Raw genomic sequence first — 18,336 nt, 5'->3', positions numbered from 1 at the left:
CATCTTTGTCGTTCTTTGTTATAAGGCGACGCATATTTATTTATTCGTATATATGTGTATTATACAGCGATAAGAAAAATATTAGATAAATAGAATTACAAAATATACAAAAATATAAAAATATAAGCAATTCAAAATAATCGATTGGAAAGTATATGTTTTCGTAAGATGTCGCCACCGATTCAATGAAATTTTGCGCCTGACCTTTTACTATTTACGTCACGCGTCGTGTAGTGATGTAGTCAGGTGTTGTATCGACCGACCTGTGGCGTTTAACAGGTGGACTCCTTATCACCTTTGATAAGGGATCTTCGTAATATGGTGAAAATGATGGGAAAACACTCGTTAACATATTATTTCGCATTTGCGGTTTTCTTCAAGCTCACATGTTGTTATAAGACAGAGAAATACTCGCTGTTTATGCCGAACGTGAGACCGAATAAGGTAAGTACTGTAATTTTCTATTAAAAGGAAAAACAAGAATGTCTAGATAATATTTGATAACATATGATTCTCTTAATGTACAAAAATAACATATGGAATTTATTAATATATTTATATATTAATTATTAATATATTTTGTATCGTGTTTAATTTATTTCTATGACAATTGTATATTGGTTGTATACATAGTGATAAAGAATAAGAATATAATAAATCATATTAGTTTCTATATTTTTTTGAGTGTCTAAATAACTTTTTTATGGAGTAGAAATTTATCTGATGTATCCTGTTTTTATAGCCTGAACTGTATCTATGCACTCCAGTTCGAATAGATTTTACCAAAAATTATTATATTACTGGTTTCGAGCCAAATGCAACAATGGAAACAGCTCATCACGTACTGATATATGGATGTAGCAAGCCTGGTAGTACAAAGTCAGTTTGGAATTGTGGAGAAATGGTAAATGCAGATAAACGAGCAGATGTAGCACCTCCTTGTAAAGACGGGACACAGGTAATAAAAATTAATAAAATTATGTAATAAAATTAATAAAATTATGTAATATATTTTACATATCTCATAGATATATTTAAAAAATAATCTTTTATTTAAACAGGTTATCTATGCATGGGCAAGAGATGCTCCTGAATTAGATCTACCAGATGAGGTAGGCTTTAAAGTAGGCGGTGACTCTACTATACAGTATATTGTCCTACAAGTGCATTACGCACACATTGATCATTTCAAGGATGGTAGAACAGATAATTCAGGTGTAATTTTACATTATACAACACATCCATTGAACAAATTGGCTGGGGTTATTCTGTTAGGAACAGGTGGCATCATACCACCTAGGGAAGTAGTGCACATGGAATCTTCTTGTCCGATAACAGAAAATAAGACTATTTATCCATTTGCATATAGAACACATACTCATTCACTTGGAAAGGTTGTCTCCGGTTATGTAATAAAACCGAATAATGAATGGATCGAACTTGGGAAAAGAGATCCGCAAACTCCTCAAATGTTTTATCCTGTTAATAACAACATTCCAGTTACATATGGAGATATACTGGCATCTCGTTGTACAATGGAAAATACACGTGATAGACCCACCTTTGTAGGTCTAACAAATGACGATGAGATGTGTAATATGTATATTATGTATTACGTTGAGAATGATAGCCCTTTAAAGCAGAAATATTGCTTTACTCAAGGACCACCTTTATATTATTGGAATCAAGACTTAAGTAATATTCCTGACAAAGAGGCATCTATATTGTAATATTCCAATCGATTGATATTGAATATTTTGACATAATAGATCAATTTTATTTTATTATATAAAATTAGGAAGAATCCTAACATTTCCACAGCCTGTATATTTAGATGCATTTAAATTCAGTGAGAATCAATATTTGGAGATCAAGCCGTCCTAATATAATTTTACAACTGATTTTTTGTTGATCATATTTATTTATTGATATACTTTTTATTGATAAATTTAGTTTATTTATATTGATAAATTTAGGTTATTGTAGAACACACGTTTTCTTGAACTTAGAATTATTTATATAATTTTTGAAGTTATTAAGAGGATATGAAATTTTAGCAAGGTATGATTATTGGTTTTTAAGATAAAATAAAAACAGTAATTTCTTTTTAATTGGAGAAAAATGAAATATTTTTGTAAAATAATTTATTAATTTAATTATTAAAATAAAATATAATAATTACGCATAAATTATGCAGAATTAATCTAATTTCCGTACTTTTCAAGTGATTATAATTGAGAATATTGCGACCAGGGTACATTGTACTTATTTTACATATGAGTAAATTTTAAAAGATATTAATTTATAATAGTTTATAATATATATGTCTTCTCAATTTTAATAATTGTGACATATGTTAACATTTACATACATACATTTACATACACGTACACACATTTACATATGTTGACATATGACATACATTGACAATTTTTATAAATAATGTAACATCTGTTTGAATTGCTATTGCAATTTATGCTGCAAGTTGTCGATTGGTTATATACAATATGTATAATTTTTGTGACAAAAATTAGGCTACATTGAGTCTAAAATGGCTTACGGTTTAATCAATAATTGTGTTATACTTTACAATATATTGCTTTAAAGGCAATTACAAATTTAATTTTAAATGTTATTTTATATTGAAGTTGTCATATATGTATGTATATATGTACCGAACCACTATGCAGATGTGATATAAATAGATAATGTTAAACTTAGGCCTAGTTTCAATTAATATTTATAATTATGATTAATTTACGATTATACGTAACTGAAAAGAGTTTTGAAAAGTACGTTTTGAAAAGAGTTATTGAAGAAAAAAAAATATATATATCTTTTTTTATTTTAATAATCAATTCACTGAATATAACGGTATGAGAATTAAAAAAAAAGTTATATACATAATATAATTTAAATAATTCCGAAATATATATTATTAGCAGAAAGATATTGCATTTTATAATTTATTTCTTATAGCATATATTTCAAACAGATTTTTGGAATGATTATGAACAAATGTAATGGTTTATTAATTAATAATAATTAATAAAAATATTATTAATTAATGAATTAGTTTTGTGCAGAAGAAGAATGTGTTAATGAATGTATCGATACATTAATTGTTAGCTTTATTTTAGACGCGTAAAGTTATATATATTCAAAGTTAAGATCAAAATGATATTATTATATTGATTGTATTGAAGCACAGAACTTCAATTAATCTCAAACAGTTTATTTATAATTATCAGTATGGTTAATAAGAGAATTATTTGAAGAGAATTATTTTAGATAGGACGTATCTCCCGAAGCGAGATGTCAATGTAAAATCGATGAGAGTACTATTTCCAGAAATATAACGAGAGAGAAGTCTTTCTTTCAATCTTCAAAAGTCTTCTCCAAACACTGTATGTATTGTATATATATGTATACAATCGCTCAGGAATTTCTACCCGACTTCTGCATTTAAATGAAGAAATATAGATCTTTTTCCCCGTCCCAGCGTATTTTTCGCGAGACCATTGATGGATATTTATTTTTGAACATGTATAAACGTACGGTCATCGCTGAAAATCTAATTATTATAAGAATTTATGGATTTCAATAAACGACTTATGCAAAAAATTTGTCTTTTCGTTTCACGCTGTTTGCGATGCGCAACGAATACATTTCCAGAGGACAGAGTTTCAAAGAAGCACATTGCTTTCTCCCGTGATATGCATTCTCGTAATTGCAATATATGCAATATATGCTCGTGTGTATACTTGTGTACATAATACGTACAATACGTCGTCCTAGTGAACGATACCATTGTATAGTTCATATCACGTTAATAACGTTCTCTTGTATGGTCGCCACGCATATATAGAATTGGCAGCCTTTGGTTTGCACATTCCAGTAAATTATATTACAGCGTTACTCTATTCATCGCACAATGTACATTCGGTTTGCATTGTTTTCTTTTGATATTTTATTTTTACTAGAACAACACAAGCGCGCGCCATTCTTCGGTTTTATGTTTATTAAAAAATAATATAAAATTTGTTTAAACTCGATGAATATTTTTTCATAGAAATCAACTGATTAAAGCGTTAATTTGGTAATTAAATTTTAAAATAATATGTTAAAATATTAAAATAGTAAAATGTTGTAAAATTGTAAATATGTTATAATATCTTATTCTCGATTAATATTTTTTGATGGAAATCAGCTGATAACTTTCAAAAATATTAATCGAGTTTAAAGTATTATAACATATTATTTAAAACTAATATTATTATTTTTTTTAATTTTATTTTGAACAAACTGTCAAACTGCTAATTCTCGCGATAACAGCCTCTCGATGCTACGAATATAACACACAATGCGAATCTTGACAGCCAATAAGCATCGCGGAAAAGCGACAACAATAAACTTTGATATATGCGAGTATCGATTTTGCATATCTTTCTTAGAAAAGAAAAAAATTCAACCTTTTTGTCACGCAATTACTCTCCCATGAGCATAAAATATTAAATTCGAGTCAAAAATAATAAAATAATAACTCGCACTTTATATATCGTAATTTTATTATGCGCAAAGTAAGAATGTAGAGAAATTAAGTAGTACGAGTCAACAATTTCTCAGTACGGTTAGCCTATTCGTCGCGCAATCATTTAATCATTAACATAAAATTATAAATGCGAGTCAAGAAGAATAAAAAATTATATGCACTTTATATATCGTAATTTTATTATGCGCAAGGTAAGAATGTAGAGAAATTAAGTAGTACGAGTCAATAATTTCTCACTACCTTTAGCCTTTTCGTCGCGCAATCATTTCATCATTAACATAATATCATAAATACGAGTCAAAAACAATAAAAAAATAACACGCACTTTATATATCATAATTTTATTATGCGCAAAGTAAGAATGTAGATAGATTAAGTAGTACGAGTCAACAATTTCTCACTACGGTTAGCTTTTTCGTCGCGCAATCACTTAATCATTAACATAAAATCATAAATGCGAGTCAAAAACAATAAAAAATAACACGCACTTTATATATCACTAGAACAACACACAAGTGCGCGCAATGCGCGCACTATTCTTCGATTTTATATAAAAAAAAATGATATTTTTATATAAAGTTTGTTTCAACTTGATTAATATTTTTTGATAGAAATCAGCTGATTAAAGCGTTAATTTGTTAATTAAATTTTAAAATAATAGTATGTAATAGAAATTATAAAATAATGTTTTAAATAAAATGTTATAGTACATTAAACTCGATTAATATTTTTTGACAGAAATCAGCTGATAATTGTGCGCCGTATGGGGTCCGCGGTTTAAAAATATTAATTTTCAATATTTTAAAGCGAGCCAAAAATTAATCTTTCATATATTTTATCAGTACATTGTCTGCACATTTTGATGGTGCCATCAGCATACCAGTCTACAAACTTTTTGATCTAATATACGTAAAATGAATCCGCGCCGTAAGGGGTCCGCGATTTAAAAATTTTAATTTCCAATTGTTTAAAGCGAGCCAAAAAGTAATCGTATATATATTTCAATAGTGTATTGTTTGCAGATTATTTTGGTACCATAAGCATATCAGCGTACTACCTTTTTGGTCTAATAAACGTAAAATTAATCCGCGCCGTATGCGATCCGCGGCTTAAAAATTTCAATTTTCAGTATTTTAAAACGCGCCAAAAATTATTTGTTTACATATTTCAACCGTACATTGCCTGCACATTATGATGGTACCATCACCATACCAGCCTACAAACTTCTTGGTATAATATACGTAATATAATTGTGCGCTGTATGGGATCAGCGGCTTAAAAAATCTAGTTTTCTATATTTTAAAACGAGCCAAAAATTAATCGTATATAAGTTTCAATAGTGTATTGTTTGGAGATTATTTTGGTACCATAAGCATACCAGGATATTACCTTTTTGGTCTAATATACGTAAAATGAATCCGCGTCGTATGGGGTCCGCGGTAAAAAAATTTTTATTTTCAATATTTTTAAACAAGCCAAAAATTAATTTTTCATAAATTTTAACAGTACATTGCCTGCACATTATGATGGTACCATCACCATACCAGCGTACTACCTTTTTGGTCTAATAAACGTAAAATGAATCCGCGCCGTATGGGATCCGCGGCTTAAAAATTTTAATTTTCAGTTATTTAAAACGCGCCAAAAATTATTCGTTTACATATTTCAACAGTACATTGCCTGCACATTATGATGGTACCATCACCATACCAGCCTACAAACTTTTTGGTATAATATACGTAAAATGAATCCGCGCCGTATAGGGTCAGCGGCTTAAAATTTTAATTTTTAATATTATGCGTAACTATATACATATATCGCGGTAATAGATGTCGATACTCATTTCTACTGCGCATTCGCAATTCGAATTATATTAAGATTATCGAAAAGTGTCGGACGAAATATATTTATGACTCTAATAAAGGAAATATTTATTGTCCTTAAAAATTGCTACGGAACCTTAATTGTTAATTTGGATTTATGTCTCACTTCTATTTTTAACTTAATAAATATATTACTTTATAATTAAATGAATAAATTAAAAAATATTAATATAGCGAGCTAATTAAATTTTAAAATAATAATATGTTATAATAATTAAAATAGCAATATGTTGTGAATAATATGTTGTAATATTTTATCCTCGATTAATATTTTTATTACAGAAATCAGCTGATTAAAACGTAAAATTGCTAATTAATTCTTAAAATAAGAATATGTTATAACATTTAAAATAATAATATGTTTTAAATAATGTATTATAATTCCTTAAATTCGATTAATATTTATAACAGCTATCAGTTGATTTCTGTCAAAAAATATTAATCGCAGATAAGGCATTATAACATATTATTTATAACATTATTATATTAATTTTTATAACATATTTTTATGTTAAAATTTAATTAGCAATGTAATGCTTTAATCATCTGATTTCTATCAAAAAATATTAACCAAGTTTAAACAAACTTTATATAAAAATATTATTCTTTTTTATTTAAAATCGAGGAATGGCGTAACGCGCGCTTTTGTTATTTTAATCTTTTTCTAAAAAAGACATTAAGTCGATTCTCGCAAGTATTTTTGCCTTTTTTCCGCCAAAATATTAATCAAGCTTAAAGTATTATCACATATTATTTAAAACATATTATTATTTTATTTAATTTTATTTTAGACTAACTATCAAACTGCTAACTACTAACCCTCGCGATGACAGCCTTTCGATGCTACGAATATAACACACAACGCGAATGTCAAAAATATTAATTAAGCTTAAAGTATTATCACATATTATTTAAAACATTATTATTTTATTTAATTTTATTTTGGTCAAACTGCTAACTGTTAACCCTCGCGATGACAGTCTTTCGATGCTACGAATATAACACACAAGGCGAATCGACAGAGAACCAATCAGCATTGCGGAAAAGAGGCAACAATACTTCGAGACTTTCGAGAATCGACTTAACATGCACTTTTTAGAAATGGATGGATATATATCCTCTCTCCCCATAGAAGTTCCGCTGCTTCAAATTAATTAAATTCTTACTACATACGGGATAAAATATATGTCACGTGATGCATCATTTTTTTGTTTAAAATAACTTATAATATTAATCGCGAACTTTATCATTTTTGTCCCGTGTTGACACGGATTGCATATCATAGTAAAAAAAAGACATCAGATTAATAGGTGTGCAGACTCGGCAGTTCTAAACAGAGGGTCGTGAAAACTAGTTATGGACTCTGGCGACTTAAATTAAATACGGACGTTCCCTACAACATAATTCGCGCGGTTCCATTAAACTTAAAGGGTGCATCAAGAGAAAGGTAATCTCGTCGAGGTCTTTAGCACCGCGATAAAGCACGTCTCGCGCAACTTTATGTCGGATTTATCGTGCGCGCTTTCTCTATACAATCGTCTCGCTTCTCGTATATTTTTTTTTCCAAAGCATCCCGTTATCGATCGATCGATGAAAAGCTGACGAATCAATGCAATGAATTCGATTAAATGGTGCTGGGCCATGGTTGTTACGTCTAACGCCTATTAATGCAGACAGATCGAGATGGTAAATTAGCTGACCTTCAATCAACCGTTACACTGATCGTATTTGCCGACCACGAAATTATATTCGTAAAGTTCGACGAGAGAGTATTGGACCACGAGAAGTCGGGCTATTTATAAGCGATAGATGATATGTTTAAAGCGACAAGCGAAATTAATTATAGCTCAAGTGGAGCTATGGAAATTGACTAATCGATTATCTATAGAGTGCCTCTTGTCGTCTTATATGTATCACATGATGTGAGATGTATTTTAACAATATATAAGTATTCTTTTTTATTATACAGTACACAGAGAGAATTTTCTCTTAGAATTTATCCTGAAAATCATGATAATCATGAGACAATATGGTATGGAAAGAATTTTATGAGAATTTCTCTGATTAATATCTATCACAATAAAATATAAAATATTATTATTTTTATTGTGATAAATATTAATCAGAGAAATTCTCATAAAATTCTTTCCATACCATATTGTCCCACGATTACCATGATTTTCAGGAATATTAATTCTAAGAGAAAATTCTCTCAGTGTACATAATTAAAATAATTGGATAATACAGCTGTGCTTTTAACATTTTCGAGTCAATTTTTTTCCATAGGAAAATAATAAAGATGCCACTCATTTTTTAATTATAGCAAATTGAGAACAAAAGCTTATTTTTTCATGAGTGATTTATCAATAATGAGAATAAATATTAAATTTATAATTATATAAAATAATTATAGTAAAATTTTATTTTATGGTTTATGTTTTAATAGAATTTAAGTTAATTAAATACATATGATATTAAATATTGAAAATTAAAGGATTATAAAATAAATGCGCTGACAATTAAATTTTCAGCAAAGAGAATATGGATTCTAAATTAATTAAAAATTCCTTTGACATTATGCAAGTATATCAGTAACACAACATTTTTGTATAATTACGTATGTGCAAGCTTTAACGAACTTGACGCTTTTGAATAAACAGTTGAATTAATTTTTGATAACGGTAAAAATTTATGCAAAGAGAATGTCAACTATTTCTATCGATAAATTACGAATTTCGCAGACATTTCACATTATTTTTATGGATATTACCTCTATACTGTTTTTATTGTCGCAGAATCTCTTGGACGTTAAAAGTGTGTCGATGACTGGCAACGTGTACGTTTTTGGAAAACAAATGACCGGAGAAAGTGCAGTCAACGAGTTAAAGAATCTAACGGAGGTGTGGTCGGTGTTTTTAACAGCCATTGATGAAACCCGAAAGAGCTAATAAAGTCTTCTCCTTATTCTCTCGTTCTTCGCACGATGTCTGTCCCCCAGGTATGATAATTTACAGTTGTGTCAGCTCGAAATCGTCTGCTTCAAAATTAAGTCATCATATGACGCTACAACACCGAGTTTATAAATCTAATGCTAATTATCAATTTTCGATTAAATTTTTATTTTCACACGGGTTTATAAAGAAGAAATTGCATTCGAGATCGCGATGATACCTTTCTTAAACAATAGTTTTGCTTATTTTCTTCACAACAAAGCAATTTTATAATTAATAACATCCGGATACACAGTATGTGTTCCACATTGTTTCTCTAATGTACGATATGCTATTTTCTTTCCTAACGCTGTTCTGCATTCTTCGTTTTGAAATTATTTAAATCGAGTCGCGTTTTTTTGCGAAAGTTTCACGCGCAGATGTAAATCTCTAAGAGACTTCGCGCGACGATAATCGAGCAGTTATTAATGCGAAAATCGCTCTCGTACTTTCGTTTCTTCCGGTACGACCTACTTTTGTATAGACGCACGAGGAAACGTTTGACATGCGGGGAAGTGTTTTAGATTTTCGTCGAGCACAAGTGACGCGATCGGATTGCCCACTTGTAAAATCGAAAACCGGTTTTGCTCATTACATCGTACTCTTGCACGCGTCTCCTTCGGCGGAAGTTAATATACCAATATACCAGATATATCCGGCGCAAATCAATCGATAGTTGTGTTTTCAAGTCATCCCTTTGTGCCCGATGAATGAATATCCATTGCAGAATCCTATATTTATTTTAATCGTGCTAATTCCGGAGATATCTGATGAGAATGTTTCAGACTGAAGTAATATTATGAAAACATTAAATTTCAAGATAATTTCAACTATTTGAAACTAAATTCTTATTTGGATCTTTTTATCAAATGAAAAGTATGGAGAGCACATTTTCTCCTTTTTTTAAATATATCAATCCTTATTTTAAAATAAAACTAGGACAACACAAGCGCGCACTACGCGAGCACCATTCCTCGATTTTATATAAAAAAGAATGATATTTTGATATAAAGTTTGTTTACGCTTGATTAATATTTTTTGACAGAAATCAGCTGATTAAAACGTTAATTTGCTAATTAAATTTTAAAATAAAAATATGTTATAAAAATTAAAATAATAATGTTATAAATAATATGTTATAATACTTTAAACTCGAATAATATTTTTTGACAGATCTCAGCTGACAACTGTCAAAAAATATTAATCGAGTTTAAAGTACTATAATTTTATTTAGAACATATTATTTTAATTTTTATAACATATTATTATTTTAAAAATTAATTAGCAAATTAACTCTCTAATCAGCTGATTTTTGCAAAAAAATATTAATAAAACATTAATATGTCAATTAAATTTTTAAATAAAATTATGTTATAAAAATTAAAATAATAATATGTTTTTAATAATAAGTTATAATTCCTCAAATTCGATTAAAATTTTTGACAGTTATCAGCTGATTTCTGTCAAAAAATATTAATCACAGATAAGGCATTATAACATATTATTTACAACATATTACTATTTTAATATTTTTAACACATTATTATTTAAAAATTTAATTAGCAAATTAACACTTTATTAATATTTTTTGACATACATCAGCTGATTAAAGCGTTAATTTGCTAATTAAATTTTAAAATAATATTATGTTATAAAAATTAAAATATATGTTCTAAATAAAATGTTGTAGTACTTTAAACTCGATCAATATTTTTTGACAGTTATCAGCTGATTTCTGTATCATTCTTTTTAACATAAAATCGAGGATTGGAGCGTGCATAGCGCGCTTGTGTTGTTCTAGTCCCTTTCTTAAAAAAGTTTGTTAAGGGCCACCAACTCCGATTGACTTTAACCTTTGATTAAATTATATCTTTGTCTCTTTTTAAGAACATATCTGAAAAGAGACAAAGATATACATAGTTAATCGGAGTTGGTCGAAGTAGCCCTAAGTCGATTCTTGCAAGTATTGTTGCCTCTTTTTCGCGATGTTGATTAGCTGCCGCGATGTTGATTAGCTGCCTCGATTTGCGTTATGCGTTTTACTCATAGCATCGAGAGGCTGTCATTGAGAGGATTAGCAGTTTGACAATTTGTCCAAAATAAAATAAAATAAAATAATAATATGTTTTAAATAATACATGTTTTAATACTTTAAATTCGATTAATATCTTTGACAGTTATCAGCTGATTTCTGTCAAAAAATATTAATCGCGGACTAAGTATTATATATTATAAGTATATATTATAACATATTATATTATTTACAACATATTATAATTAAAATAATAATAATTTGTAAGTAATATAATATGTTATAATACTTTTCCGCGATTAATATTATTTGACAGAAATCAGCTGATAACTGTCAAAAAATATTAATCGAGTTTAAAGTACTATAACATATTATATTACTTACAAATTATTATTATTTTAATTATAATATGTTGTAAATAATATAATATGCGAATCGAGATAGTTAATCAGCATCGCGAAAAAGCGACAACAATGTTAATAACATGTTCTTTTAGAAAGGCATTATGTGTAGCTGAACTAATATTTTTATAATTCTAATTAAAAATATAGTTTGGTTTGTCTAAGTCTGCTCAGACTTTAATAAGATGTTTTTCTCAATTTTATGTCTTGGAAAAGGCAGAGAATTTTTTTCCTGCGTCTCTGTCAAACAGAATATCTTGTTAAAAACAAAAAAAGAGCTATATAGTATTGTCTCGACTTTCCCTTGCACCAGTTTCGTCTAACGATATATAGTGAAAGTTTGTATGACGTGACAAGAGAGTTATGTATAAGGGTTGACCGTGGAGAGGGTTAAAGATCGATTCGCGGTGAGTAGCATCACTATTTCGATTTCACGTGAGTAGAGAGGAAGAGATGTTGCGAAGAATACGAATTACTCGTGGTAAAATAAATCGACGAGACTACGCGACACGTGACGCGCGTGTCAAACATTACATCATGTATGTGTGTGTGTGTGTGTGTTCGAAGTTCGAGCCCGACCGAATATAGATCGAATGTTCGATCACTTCTGCTCCATTAGTCGATCAGTGTCACGTGTCGAGAACTGGGGAGATTACTTTTGCTCACTATACGATCATTTTTACGGGCCGAATTCTCGATATGTGCTTTCTCTCAGTATGGATGGATCAAAAGCGAAATATTGTGCATAAAGGGAATAAAGAGAATCGGGGCGAATATTTCATCTTGAAGAGCGAGATTAAAAACGAACGAAATATATATATTTTGCTTAGTGTTCTCAATCCTCTTTCTCTCTATTTATCTATCTCTCCTGCGTGAGGCTTACATATTGCTGAAATAAAGTTCTCGTCAATTATGTACGCACTTTACATCGATAAACCGGTATTCTGCTAACCGGGTAAACGTACATAAAATGCTGCTATCTTAATAGAATATCGGCGCTAAGATGCTTCTCTTTCAAGAGCAATGGTAAATTAAATAGATAGATAAATCCACAGAGGAAGATAGGAGCCAGGAAGCACGTACATCTCGTTCGCAAGAAACTTGCCACAACTCTGGATAAATGGCAATTTATCCAACTGCCATTAGTTGAATACACCTAATGAATAGAGGCTCATAAACTTGATTCTCGCCGGCGGTTTCGCTCATAATTTCGTTTCCTGCGTACGACGTCGTACACGAAAGTAAAATTCATACGTGCATCGGTATATATGCCTTGTATGAGTCGCGTATCCATTTCCGGTCATCAATATATTCGAGTATCATACAAATTTCTGTTATTCTTTTGCCGGACAATCGTTCCGCGATCAATATTCATGACGATGACTTAGAAAGCGGACAGACGTGTAGCGTGAACGCAATATATGACTGTGTCATTAATCATCATCTCTGTCTGTATTTCATGTTTCCTATTCTTAATGACTCCCCTTGCATTTCCAGCTTCGCGTTACGGACTCTCGCGAAATCGATGTGCTCTGTTCTCATCACGTGTCTAAAAATTAATAACGCAAAGATGTTAACAAATACTTATTAATTACTATATTATTTTATTACTATGCAAACATAAATATTATAAATATTAATAAATATTTATTAAAGTTATTAAAAAAATATCAAATATAGTTAGACCCATTTTCCAAGCGATAAAAGATATTTTTTATTATTTTGTTTTAATTAGGGAGATTGCATATTACAACTTTAACCGATTTAAAAAGAAACAGATGCTATAGTTGTTCATAAGTATACATATGTCTGTGCCAGTTCAATGGCTTATTTCTGCCTTTCATACGGAACAAATTAATAGTTGATGTAAGCCGGCTGCTTATTGCGGAGATGCTAACGTAGCTCGGTTATCGAACTTCTAGGCAAGCAAGATATCGAGTTCGCAACAATTACCGCTCTTGCATGAAAGTCCTGTGATATCATACCGCTCTGCAACTCCCAACGCGGAATGATGTTTGACGTTTTCGAGCTACGCGCGAATTACCTCGGCCTGCAACCGCTGTGCGCAAACTTCTCCAAGAGATATATTCCCGACCGTCTATCTATCCGAAAATAGCTGTAGGGAAATGCGAATGTGAAATAAATACGAGGTCGCAATTCGGATTATATAATAATGCTGTTTTCCCCCGCTTTATCATCCTCCGTAGTTCAAAATTATAAATCTTTTTTACGATCTTACGACTAAGCAAATGACAAAAGAGATATATATTTAAAAGAAATATATTTACGAATAATGTTTGATATCTGACTTGCTTTTCAATCTCGATTCGAGGCTTTCGTTCTTCTAAGATACAGCACGTGCGATCGCGCACGTGTGAACGCGGATAGTAAATGCCAATGAAAATGGCACGTCGCACGAGCATCGTAAAAGCCACCAATGTGCCGGTAAAAGCACAACGACGCGGGCCGGTCGTTAGGAAAGCGACCGACCAGGGCCAGACAGGCTGCAGGCACCGGCTTCGAAAGTGAGGCCTCGATCACGTCTCGTTTCGACGCCGACTCGTAGCACGTAGACGCGCGCCCGAGCTTTGTTTTCGTCCTCTTTTTTTCTTTTCTTTTCTTTTCTTTTTTCCCTCCTCTCTCGGCACGACGCGGTTCGAATCCCGGACGCGTTTCCGCGCGGCCGAATCCCCGAGGTCTCGAGTCGCAGCGAAATTCCCGGCATAATTGAAATACGCTCTTCCTTCGGATTTTGTGTTATAGACGAAAAAAATTTTCCGATCAAATTAGGTTCTAGATAAAAAAAATCATACAAATATACAAATATGTAAAATAAGTCCTCTGGAAACGCTTATAAAATTTTTATATCTAATACCGTGTAAAATTTCTAATCTGCTTCGTTGAAATTTATGACGCGCTTAATTGAACTTGCCCTATGTACGGTTTATTCGTTAATTTCGATAGAGAGATGAGAGAGAGAGAGAGCACGTACGCTCTTTTCGATATCTCTTAAAATTATCTAATTGATGTCCGTGCGTGCTTTGAAGATAACAACAAGTTTTGGACACGAAGCCGCATAATCGTGCATAAATAGAGCGAGACGTAATCGCGCCGATAAGCGAGAAAGACACGATATATTTAATTCTTCGCGCTAAATTCTAGCGGCTTCATAGTTAGAGACCGCTTCTCTCCATAATTTAATTCTCTCCTCTCGTGGAAACTCACCGATTTTCTGCACTCGCAGTTTCGCTACCGCGAAACGTAGTTAACGTCGAACGAATCGCGAATCGTGAATAGGAAAAGCCAATTTAAGCCGAGGGTGACGGAAGTCGCAGTTCTTTTACCGATAAATCGGCGAGATAAAACGCGGCGCGAAAAGAAAATTCGCGTGAGCGATCTTTCGTGAAATCACCTCGCGATCAGCTGATAGCGACGCGTAAGAGGCAAAAAAACGCATTTCGCATGTTCTTTCGTCCGGAAAATCGCGTTAAAGATCATCAGCCGCGATTGCTGCCAATTCATTTTCCAGATTACAATCGCGCAAGCTATTACGAGAGCGGCGAATCTCGCTGCATCTTGGCCGATTCGCGATGCACGATGCGACCGCGTGGACGCGCGTGTCCCCCCGGGGACATTCCCACGTTCCCTAACGTCCTAATTCCGGCGCGCCTGAATTTCGAAGGTAAACAGACTCTAAACCGTTGACTGCGCGTGTTAAAAGGATTTACATTTCTTTTAGAAAGGCGCGATACATCGCGCGCGTCTACGCGGAATCGCTTCATGTAAAACGCGCCCACGAAAGATTTTCGTCTCCCAAAAATATTACTTCTCCTCGGTATTATTCTCTTTCTCTCTCTCTTACCGGATCTTTCCCTCGAGGCAGAGTCAGCTGCGCAGAGCGGAAACTTCCGTAGATATAACCGAAAATATTATCTCGCGCGTGAATTGGGGTTCCGTCGCTGTGCTGTTTCTACGTTTAATTTCCGGTGCGGTGGTCCCGCGTCAGGGCAGAAAGTGCGACGAACCGTTCGGTTCAACGAGCAACGCGACCCCGACGTAGGGTAGGTAGGTAGGTAGGGCGAACGGGAAATAAAAGAAGGGCGCGTCGAACGAGCGGAAAATTCGCGATTGGTTAACCTACTTCGCCGAGAGACCGAACCTTGGAGATCTTTCTTGCGATTTTAACGTGGCGAGAGCACGATCGAACTTTCCGTAGCGATATTGCGCGCTTCACCTCCTGTGCTGTAGGGATTTCGGATTTAGACAGCTTCCAACCGAGTGGTCGCGCGAGTTAAGAAATTACATTCCGATCGAGTTTGCAGAGACAACATCGCAAAGAGTCGAAACGAAACAATATCCTCCAAATCTTAAAATATAACACACAGCGATGTATTTTATTAATCAATTGTTTATGAAGCTGATTAATCACTGATGAGTACACAGTTTTCGGGAACATTTTCATTGTGTGAAATAATCGATCTTCCGGCTTATCGAAAATTGGAATTTTACGCGAGCCTCGTTCGCAAATTTTCGCTCCGCGGTTGTAGATCTCGACCCAGGGCGAAGGGGGAGAAAGAGGGGGATGATGCACCCCCCTCTGTCGGTGTGATGATGTCGGGGGTTGCGGTGGCGGGTGCCTCGCGTCATGGGACCGACGAACAGCGAGTCTACCGCGTCGTGTCGTGGTGGAAAAGGAGAGAGAGCGACAGTACAAAAGAGAAAGAGTGAGAGAGAGGGGGCGAGACAGAGAAAGTGCGCACGAGAGAGATACGTGGGGGTGAGAGAGAGGTCGCGATTGGTTAAGCCGCTCTTGGAAAAGCCCGCCTGGCTGCTCGACCGGCCGGCACTTCGCTCAGTTCTCCACTGCGCTCCGTGTGAAGCGGAGCTTTCGAGATACCTTCCCGCTCTCCCTCTCACTCTCGTCGCGATCCGCGTGATCCACTCCTCGATCTTGGGATCTCTGCGCTAATCGCGCTAATCACCAGGGTATCGCGAGGAAAACGCAGTCCTGATCCGACGATTCAGATTCCTCTTGAAAAAAATCGCGAGAAAAGGAAGGGGTTGAAGGGGTGAAAGAAACGGACGACGATGTGCGAGAGGAAGCTGCTACGAGTGCTCTAGGACAAGAGGACCTAAACTAAGCCGAAAGCGAGATATCGAGAGCCGAGGGACGACCCTCGAGAAGACGAGGAGGTGCGTCTCCGAGAACGAGCGTGATCAGGATAATCACGGTGAGTACCTGCATTATACATTACTATATGCGATTGAATGAACTTGGAATCCAAATGCTTTTCAATTTTTTATTTCGCACGATTTTTGAGTCTCCGCGGGTCAACGGTTCAATAATTATATTTTTTATACGTAGTTTCACCGATAATTGGATTTGCTGGATATTCCCCTGTTACACTCAACATTTGCATAAACTGTAATTCCTTCGTCCATGTATAGCATAATATATTTTTTTCATTGAATTCTCTTCATTACATATTTTCGCGAGCAAAACGTACTTTTTTGTAAATTAAATTTATTGCGCAGAAGACCATTTATGTAAAAAAAAAAATGAATTATCAGATTTTTATTCTGGAATTTTGTATTTTTTCGTTATTGAGGATTCTTGTTTGGTATGATTTTTTTCGCGAAAGACGGTTTACACAATAAGTGTGGCTAGATATATTACATGTTCTTCACAGATTTCTCTTTGAAATTAAAGAACAAAGCTGAAATAGAAATTATAAGTATAAGACGGCCAAAGCAGGTAACGAAGCGCAGTCGGCGCTCGTTATAAACTCACATGATGTTCTTTGTGTGTAGATAAGGGATGATAGGAGAAAATTAAGGAAACCCCTGCGCTTACTATTCTGTAGCTTTGTCGAGACTACGCTCTTCTAATTTAAGTGCACGGTCGTGTTCTCTCGAGAATGAAGTATGAAGCTTAACGCTAAAGAGAATCCGACGTTTATTCTCGGCGTATCTTTCGGTGAAATTTTAGCTGAAAATATTATCCAAGAGATAATTATGTATACGAATCTTAACTTGCCAGAAACGTTTTGCCTCTAATCATTAATTATCCAAAATCGATAAACTCTAATAAAAAAATATATATAGCGAAAAACCACATTCATTAAATAAAGAATATGTATGTATAAAAAAAACAGAACGTTAAAATATAAGACGTTGCGATATTTGATCGCAGAATTAAAGACGTTGTTTGTTTTAATAAGGCATCAGAGTACGCTCGGCTAACAGGTTTCGCGCGAAGAAGATTCAAAGAAACCCTTGCTTCCACTTAGCATATAGGTCACGACCTTTCGTATTCGCGACCTATACGTTTCCTCCGCAGAAACGAGTCGTCTCGCGAACGACGCCGCGTTACATACTTTATCATTCTCGAAGGAGAACGTTCGATCTATTTCTTAATCCGGATTTTGCGCTATTCGTAGACCGCTTGTCGGCAGAATCGATTCGTTCGCTGTCGTGA

At 33.3% G+C, this 18,336-nt stretch overlaps 2 protein-coding genes across 2 annotated transcripts in view; both read left to right on the top strand.

The window, feature by feature from the left end:
• Positions 1–208: 208 nt before the first annotated feature.
• Positions 209–3,620, top strand: Phm (Peptidylglycine-alpha-hydroxylating monooxygenase). Its single transcript, XM_083046243.1, has 3 exons — positions 209–444; positions 743–958; positions 1,062–3,620. The coding sequence occupies exons 1-3, from the start codon at positions 319–321 to the stop codon at positions 1,728–1,730; spliced, it is 1,011 nt and encodes a 336-aa protein (XP_082902369.1). The 5' UTR covers positions 209–318; the 3' UTR covers positions 1,731–3,620.
• A 13,082-nt stretch (positions 3,621–16,702) lies between these two features.
• LOC145941058 (uncharacterized) overlaps positions 16,703–18,336 on the top strand; it is a 40,549-nt gene continuing 38,915 nt past the window's right edge. Inside the window, exon 1 of the mRNA XM_083046853.1 lies at positions 16,703–17,089. The gene's annotated coding sequence lies outside the window, so the exon portion shown is untranslated. The remainder of the gene's footprint in view (positions 17,090–18,336) is intronic.

The sequence above is a fragment of the Prenolepis imparis genome, unplaced genomic scaffold (assembly GCF_030444845.1).
Source record: "Prenolepis imparis isolate NDT839.2.m4 unplaced genomic scaffold, iyPreImpa1.0 SCAF_9, whole genome shotgun sequence".
Lineage (NCBI taxonomy): Eukaryota > Metazoa > Arthropoda > Insecta > Hymenoptera > Formicidae > Prenolepis > Prenolepis imparis.
This window is presented reverse-complemented; position numbering and strand designations above follow the sequence as displayed.

Coding starts and splice junctions, on each gene's coding strand:
- Phm (XM_083046243.1), top strand. CDS start 319: ATGGTGAAAATGATGGGAAAACACTCGTTAACATATTATTTCGCATTT. Junction 445..742: donor CGAACGTGAGACCGAATAAG/GTAAGTACTGTA, acceptor CTGTTTTTATAG/CCTGAACTGTATCTATGCAC. Junction 959..1,061: donor CTTGTAAAGACGGGACACAG/GTAATAAAAATT, acceptor TTATTTAAACAG/GTTATCTATGCATGGGCAAG.